Consider the following 8,519-nt stretch of genomic DNA (forward strand, 5'->3'; position numbering starts at 1 on the left):
ATTTCTTAACGAAAATTTAACACATTAGATTTGAACCAACTAATTGATGTTGTCAAATTAAAATTAACTTTATTCCAATATGTTTTTATTTCTACAACAGACACCAATTACGCATTACTTCGATAAAACACAACGATGGGAATGAGGAATTAGTTTAATTCCAAATCTCAACGCTAGAACATGTGGCGCTACAGTGTTTAAAGTTACAAGGTTAAATATAATGCTGTGAAATACAGGTCTACTGACACTGCTGTAGCATAAATTCCCGCTGCTTTATTGGCGAACAACACGAGTCTAGGGCTTTTTTCTCTTGCCTACTTATTCTTCGACCTATACCAAATAATTCACTCCAAAATTCGGCTATTTGTTCTTATACCATGCTCGTGTTTATCAAACGTCAGTATAACGAATAAAACGACACACTTGCCATAACTTAAAGTTAATACTTCTTGCTTACGTTTAGAGCTGTACGAAAGCATTTTAAAAATTGAGAACATTACTTAAAGTTGATGAAATAAAATACATTAAAGGGTTTCATAAATGTTTTTTGTTGTTATTTTTTAATTTCAATAAAAACTGTAAAGCAATGGTTTTGACTTCCCTTGTCTATTTCTTAAGAAGAACGATATTTTGGCTCATCATTAAAACCGAAACATGTCAACACTATTTCCTTCGAAACAACTACGAAGAAGGTTCAATTTAATCATAAAATAAGCCACCAAACTCTTATTTTCAACTTTAGATTCCATCCAAAATAGTTTCTTAATTTTGACATCTTGAGAAACTTGAACGTACATCATCACAATAACAGCTGAAAAAAGCTTTATAAAGAAACCTAAAAGGTGAAATAAGGCAAGAAACACGAAAGTAATAAAACATGCACATTCTCTAAACAGTCTAAAGTAAAATCTAGTGAGTACTTAAAACGATCTGTAGTATGTCACATTATATAGTTATAAATTAAACTGTCATAAAAAATCTTACTTTTTACAGGCTACCCTCTGTGAATGTGGGGCAGAAGAGTCGTCTATATCAGATGTATCTGAAAAATTCCCCAGAAGTTCGTGCGCAGAAGCTGAACCTGAAGAAGCGGTTTTCTTTACTCTCTTAACGAGTTTTCCGTTCGAAACGAGAGCGTCGAGCTCCTTACGCTTCTTCATCTTTTTATTAGGTGGTTTTTCATGAACATCGAGGCAGTTTGGTGTATCCAGGGCGACCGAAATCGTGGTTAAAATTTTCTGACTTAAATTACAACATTAAATTTAGCTCTAAATGCTTGCTGGCGACTACTATTATATTACAATGGCTCACTTTTCCTACAATTTATGGTTTATCGCGAATTTCGTATTTTACATCATTTACGACTTCTTGAACACGACTATGATTTTCTTCACTGCAACAATAGAACCACACATCTTGTTTTGATAAACCAACCAATTTTCTGGCCCCTCTTTTTACGTTATAAACATTCCTCTCTCCAGTAACTGAAGTCTACTAAAAACACAAGTTGTGCTTCTAGCTAGCTCACGACAACCAACCAAACATGACGTAAAACAAATGCGCACTAACGGTACTAAATCTTATCATTACTGTCGCCCTCTAGTGAGGGATGTCTAAACAAAGAAATGTAACGACTTCTTTCAACACTCTCATATCAAGTAATAACATACTATACACAAAAAACGTCAGGTGTAAATCGAAAATGCAAACATAATTTTAATAATGAAATCTTAATTATCACATTTCAACGCTGTATGTTTCCACAAACAGTATTACAAAAACGATAGAATCAAAATCTCTAATTTCTTATGATAAAAAGATTTCAGATAAATAATTAAAACTGGGTGCATAAATTTTAAGTGTAATTACAAAGCCTAATATTATGTTAAAAAATCAAACTGTGGAATGAAAATGCACTTGTGTAATAACTTGTACCAGAAGAGCTGTTAAAATTGTACAATAGTAATAATAATTACAGTTAATAATAATCTTAATTATGAGTAACAGACAAAGTGCATAGAGCTTCTTCTATCACCTGTCAGGGGTCATCAGTTGGGTACCTTAACTGTTAGTGATGTTTTAAGATAATAAAATTGTCTACTTATTTAGAAATAATTCTAATTTCACTTAGGTTGATAGAAAACCTTCTATACTTAGATTCAAAGAACCAAAAACAATAAAATAAACATGTAAAAATTAATCGATATTTACCATCTAATAAATATGCGTGTTTATTCCCTCATAAATCCTTAGTATTTAATATCCCATAATTACATAATGGTTTTAATTTTCTATATCTGTATATTGTGCTTACTAAACAAAATCTCATAGTATATTTTTATCCCATTTCCTAATCTCTTTTTACAATCTATGATATAATGTGTTTAATAACTCATCATCAATTTGTGTTTACTATTCCATGATCTAATTTGTTTAGTATCTCATACCCTAATCTGTATTTATTAACCTTTAATCACAAAATTCAATACACAATAACTACTATTAAATATTCTTCACCTGCAACAACATTATGATGACCATGATTAAGTATTATTATTGTCAAGTCAGCCCTTACAGTGCTCTCATGTTGAATCTGATAAGAAGTTTGCCTCACAAATTCACATTTGCCACAGGGCTTTCAAAAATTTAAACTCAGTTTTCTTTTGTACCATATGGATTAGAAAGATGGTATTGTACTTACTGAAAGTTAGAAAAAATATTAAACTGGGAACCTAAAATTTTAATACGGGGACTACCAAAAGGGGACAAAATTGATAGGCACGATTCAGTGGATCTGTTGTCCCTCAAAACATGATAATTTATTCAAGAACAGGTTTGAAACTGTGCCAAGAGTCAAGGAAAAATTAGAAGTTGCACACCATTTCTTTTAAAAAAAAAATGAAAGAAAAGTGGTAATTCAGAACATTTAAATTACCTGGTAAAACAAAATAAATATATAACCGGCATCAAACATTATCAATTAAATTCTTCTTACAGTGAAACAGACAATATCTTAACTAGAAAAGTACTTAAAAGTAATATTATACACTGAATTAGAAGAAGCTTGAATGTGAGGCTTAGACTGTCACCAGACTGGTTCAACAACAAAGATCCAGAAATAAGAACATGATCTTTGAACTGCATAAACTTACCTGTAATATAAAAAGATTATTCACTAAACAAACTTGGCATGAGGGGAGAAATAAGCATGATTACTATACGGCTTTACAACTTACATTTGACACCATTTTGATTTTATATGCAAACTTAAGACAACAGGCTTGTCATCTGGCTAAATTTAGTAAAACTTTGCAACAACTTGACCATTTTGTGTCTGTGCTCATTGATCCTGAAATCAAAATTTGTGCACAACTATGAACTGGAAACTTACCAAGGTTTGAAATGATAAGTAGCATTAAAATGAGTTTAATCCTCACAGTATATTTACCTTGATAATAAACCTTTGGAGCAGGTTTACATTTATGAACAGCTATGACCTAAATCTATAACTTAAAGAAGTTTTGCAACAATTAACCAAAGAGTATATAAAATTCCTTAACCCTTTCACAGAGGCTGGTACATATATTTTGCAGTTCTCCCACCACCTCACACTGCAACTGGGACAAATGTTTTTCATTGTCATTTAAAATTGAAGTGCATGAAGTATGGGAGTAAAATGGGTTGGAAAGTATTATTGGCATTCCGCCTAATGTTGGTAATGGTTTCCCTCAATGTTTTCCACTTGTCCCTCAGTAACCAACAAGATGTCTAAACATAAATAATGTATGACAACTGCGTGGTAACCATGCCCGCATGACTAGAGCAATGAAGAGTAACCCTAATAACTGTATAAATATGCTTGATGCACTTGACTCCGATAGCATAGAAGACAGTGAAAGTGAGACAAGTGGTGTTCAAATGTGTGATGATGAGGCAATGAGACAAGAGGATGCTAGCTCCACATCTAGTGATGACAGTCAAGATGATGAACCAGGACCCAGCAGAGGAAAGCATAAACAGCATCAACAATGGGAAACATTTGTCACAGTGTGAGGGGGTGAGAGCACTGGAAAATATATACATCCCAGCTGCAATGAATGGGTTAAAATCCTGTATGAGCAGGTTAAGAAACAGTCAAATACATACAGAGAAACATTTAAATGTAATGAGATTATCTCAAACAAAACACAGTCATTTTTCCTTTAGTAATGATTATGTCCACTAACCACAGAACAAATGAAATTCACACAGAGAATCAAATTAAACTATATGGTTAAATATCCACTAGTAACCCCTAATTTTAAAGAGGGTAGGGTACAGTTCAGTTGGACTAATAATCAACTTGAGTTATACATCTCTATACTACAGATGTACCAAACCTTACTATAAAGTTTAATAAATTGTATAATTCTACATTATGAGAAGCTAGTTTTATAATAAACACTGCTTTAAAATATGGGACAGCAATAAAAAAAAAAGAGAAAGAGAGAGAGAAGACAATTATAATAATTCTACCAAACATAACTGAGAAAATTCAAATATTCACAAATTAAAATGACAATATACTTGTGCAGCTAGAAATTAAACTATGGGGAAATAAAAAAAAATGACGTCAATAATGTAACAACAAAAATTAATATTTTTAACCCTAAGGATAGTAATTGGATCCTATTAGTGGATAAATGTTTAAGTCACATACACTTCATGTGAAGTAAGTACACGTGTTTCTTCAATGTTGGCAGCCTAGGCACCATTAGTTAAGGTTGATTATGAGGTGGAAAGGGAAACTGATTAGAAACATACCTATGTAAAATGGCAAGTGAAACTATATTAAAGTTTTATTACTTATTCTATAAACTATATTATAATACTAAAAACACAAATGATTTTTCTTACCCACACTAAAGTGACTCTTAAGTTCTTGAACATGAGAGTTTAGGTTTACTACAAACCAAACTTGAATTATTACAACAATGGCCAAGACTAAAAGTGAAATCAACTTTATTCCTTGGGTACACTGAGAATTACCCCATCCTTTCTTCCACTGAGGCACTTGCTTAGGTCCAGGACAGAATTTTCTAAAGAGAATATCAAGAATTTAATAACCTGTAGTTGATTAAAAAAATAGGTGCTACTATAGCATGTGGTCTACCGCAATATCCATAGTCTACCAAGACCCACCGGACCATATTACCCCTACCCCAGAGGGATCATAGAAGACCCCACATGACCTGTCTATTTAACTAAGTGTAAAAGTCTCGGTAGACCGCACGCTATAGTAGCACCAAAAAATATATACATCTTTAGAATTTGTTAATTTCTATTGGTCGTAATAGAGTATAATTAAATCACTTTGATTAACCTGCAGAAGAAAAGATCTACAGATAAATTATGTGAAAAACATGCATCAAATGATACCCATTATTTTCAATGTTTTAACCCTTTTGGCACACTGTTCACTGTATAGTGGCCATATTGGAAGTGTGACATCATCAGATATGCGGATTAGGTCAAATTATGCAAATAATTTGAGTCTTCAGGTTATACTGAACAATTGTTTCCATGTTTGTCATGGGTTATTTCAAATTGTTTTAGAGGTACACTTGATCTAATTAGACATGTATATAAACTTGAATATACTAAAAAAAATGCGTGCCTAAAAGGTTAAAGTGTGGTTACGATGTTCAACAGGATCATTATGATACTGGTGAACAGAATGTCCTTCTTCTGCTAATTCTTTTTTTTTTCTTTAAAAAAAAAGGTGGTATTGTAAGAATGTAGATGTAAGAACAACCAAAGTAATAAAACACAACTTGGTTCATCACATTCTTAATTCCTAGACAACAACCCACTTAACTATAACTTTTCACATACCCAACATAAATTAACTCAAAGCACAAGCAAGCTATTCTTCAAATTAACTACTATATCAGAAGTTGTTACAAAATTTGTAAGAAAATGCTCTCCCAATCCACTAGGTTATCATACTTTTGCTTGGAGAACTTCTTGAAAATACAGAGACTTGATGAGATTCATGCTAAAGCAATTCTGTAGAATGTGACTGGTACAACTCCTGAAAGACCTGCTCTAAAACCTATGTTATTCATTATCTATGCTAATGATTAGGATAGCTTTATGAAAAATTAATTTTTCCAAGTTGCTGATATGTTAAGAAGGAGTGGTTCCAGCAAAAATGTTTCTTTAATTCATAAGAATTTTGGAAGTTTCAGTATTCAGGCCAGAATGCTTAAAATGGGTCTTAATATTCAGAAATATAAAGTTATGCACTTAGGAGTATGAAAAAATTGGAATGGACTTATTGCTTGTCCAAGAGAATCAATAGTGTTGAAGCAAAAGTAAAAATATCTAAATGTGATTGCTGACAATGACTTAAAACCCTTTAATGAGCTTAAGTTATGATGAAAAATGAGCAAATAAGCTACTTTATTCTACTTAGAGGCATCTAAAATTTAAGAGTAAAAGATTATTTAATACACTAGTAAAGCTTCATTTAGGCTCTTTAAAATACTGGCTGTATGCAGCTTTGATCTTCTTACCAAAGGATGAATATCAGCACATGGAAAAAAAAAAAAGAGTGCACACACGATCAGTAATACCTGATTCGGTACTTTTCCATTATACCACTGCAATTTTCATAACTTTTCCGTTATACAATAAATATTATATACAATAAATTATATAGTAAATATTATATATATAAATTACATAATATACAAGTTATACAAATTATGTAGTAAATGTCCATAATAAATTTCTAAAAATATATTAATAAGCATTGTATTCATATAGTAAAAACTTACCATTTGCCGGGGTATAACAGAAAAGTATCCCTGGTTCAAATAATTTGAAATACAATAAGAAAATTAAAAGTTTTTATTTAATTTTTTTACTGAACAAGCTAGAATTACATACACTTAAAATGTTCATAGTTGTTAAGGAAATAAACAGCCTATACATAGATGTTTTGTTTGAGTGACATACTGATATTGTGTGCAGTTTTGATCTCTTATGTTAGAAAAGATTTCAGAGGTTATCAGGATAATTCCAAGAATGGAAGAATTATTTTACAAGAACAGTTTAAGACCTTGACAAAAGAATGGTAAGAAGTTAAGTTATTAAAGTTTGATATATTATCCAGGGGATTCAAAGATAAAAACCCCCTTTTTTATTTTATCTGTGCTGAATTCTGAAGACAACAAATGTTTAAAATCTGGAAGAAAAGCAGAACTATTTCAACTGGAGCCTAGCCTATTTTTCTAACAGGGTGATTAATTTATGAAACAAGTTGCCAACAGCAAAAGCACATGGTGACTGGCACCTTACAAGAATTTAAACAGGAAATCGATAATTTCCTGTAAAATATGTTGAATTTTTACTTTTCTTAGAGATAGGTGTGCAGGTACAACCTTGAAGTACCAAGTTATTTTCCAAATTCTTTGTTGCATAACACAAACAGGGGTAGCAATATTAAGCTTCTCAAAAACTTAGATATTTGCTTGTTTTGTTTTTCAAGACATTACTTTTTGTCTCAACTTAGTATTGAGTCAATAATTTGTGGTACGATTTATCTGATGCAAGCTGTTGGTTTTAATTTCTTTAAACTTTGTTGGATAGGTATATGCAATTAGACGTGAAAGGTTACATTTAATTTAGTTTCATGTTTTGTTAGTTGTTTTTGTAAGTAGGTGTGACCTTCAATAGCCAAATGGGTATTGTAAATCATTCTTTTCACGTGAGGTGACACGACACGAATAAAATTACTTACTTTTTATTTTTAGATCGAAGTTTGCGCTTCGTGACCGAAAAATCAGGAATGCTCTCTTCTGAGTCACTCGCAAGATCAGATATCTCCAAAAAATTCGAGACTTCAGTATTTTTATTTATACTGGTTGATCTTTTTGTATTTTTCTTTATAAGTTTTACTTCATTCCAATTTTGAAGAACAAATTCTTGTGACATCGTATTGTTTTTAATTCAATTTGTGACACCTAAACTTAGAGAATTCAGACCTAACTCAAAAAGGATGAACATTTTTTGAAAATGAACATTTTTAATTCACACAAACTAACTTTAATTAAAGTTTAATTTGCATAAATACTTAAAAATCGGATATCGTTTCAAAATTAACAGCATAGTAAAATAACATAATTTTGATTGGACTTATTTAACAAGTATTAAGTAACAAATATTATAAACGCAATTCAAATTCATTGACTTGTTTAAGGCACAGATGAACTTCTTCTACCGCTCCTCCACAACACAACAAATATTTACTAACTCTTCGATCACTAACTTCAACAGTTGCACTCACATCGTTTTTGCAACACTGTTTTTATGTTAGGCCCTCTAGTGTTGTTATTCATAGATAATCCATGATAATCAGAAAATACCTGATTTATATAATACTTTCATACAGTGTCAGGGTTTTATATGTGAATAAGGCTTTGATTCTTCTACAGTTGGTGTCTGTAACTTGTTGGCGATAAAATCGAACAATA

At 31.5% G+C, this 8,519-nt stretch overlaps 1 protein-coding gene across 3 annotated transcripts in view; it reads right to left on the reverse strand.

Annotated features, from left to right (window-relative positions):
• LOC106459408 (EF-hand calcium-binding domain-containing protein 14-like) overlaps positions 1-8,300 on the reverse strand; it is a 71,335-nt gene extending 63,035 nt beyond the window's left edge. Inside the window, exons 1-2 of one of the 3 annotated variants that reach the window (XM_022385905.1) lie at positions 7,787-8,300; positions 4,897-5,078 (exon numbers count right to left, since the gene is read on the reverse strand). In XM_022385905.1, the coding sequence (XP_022241613.1) occupies positions 4,897-5,078; positions 7,787-7,980 (376 nt within the window). In that variant the 5' untranslated portion in view covers positions 7,981-8,300. Of the gene's footprint in view, positions 1-984; positions 1,538-4,896; positions 5,079-7,786 lie in introns of those variants that run through there. The other 2 variants (XM_022385906.1, XM_013919026.2) reach the window with 2 other exon arrangements.
• Positions 8,301-8,519: the final 219 nt, after the last annotated feature.

The sequence above is a fragment of the Limulus polyphemus genome, unplaced genomic scaffold, assembly GCF_000517525.1.
Source record: "Limulus polyphemus unplaced genomic scaffold, Limulus_polyphemus-2.1.2 Scaffold604, whole genome shotgun sequence".
NCBI classification, from domain to species: Eukaryota; Metazoa; Arthropoda; class Merostomata; order Xiphosura; family Limulidae; genus Limulus; species Limulus polyphemus.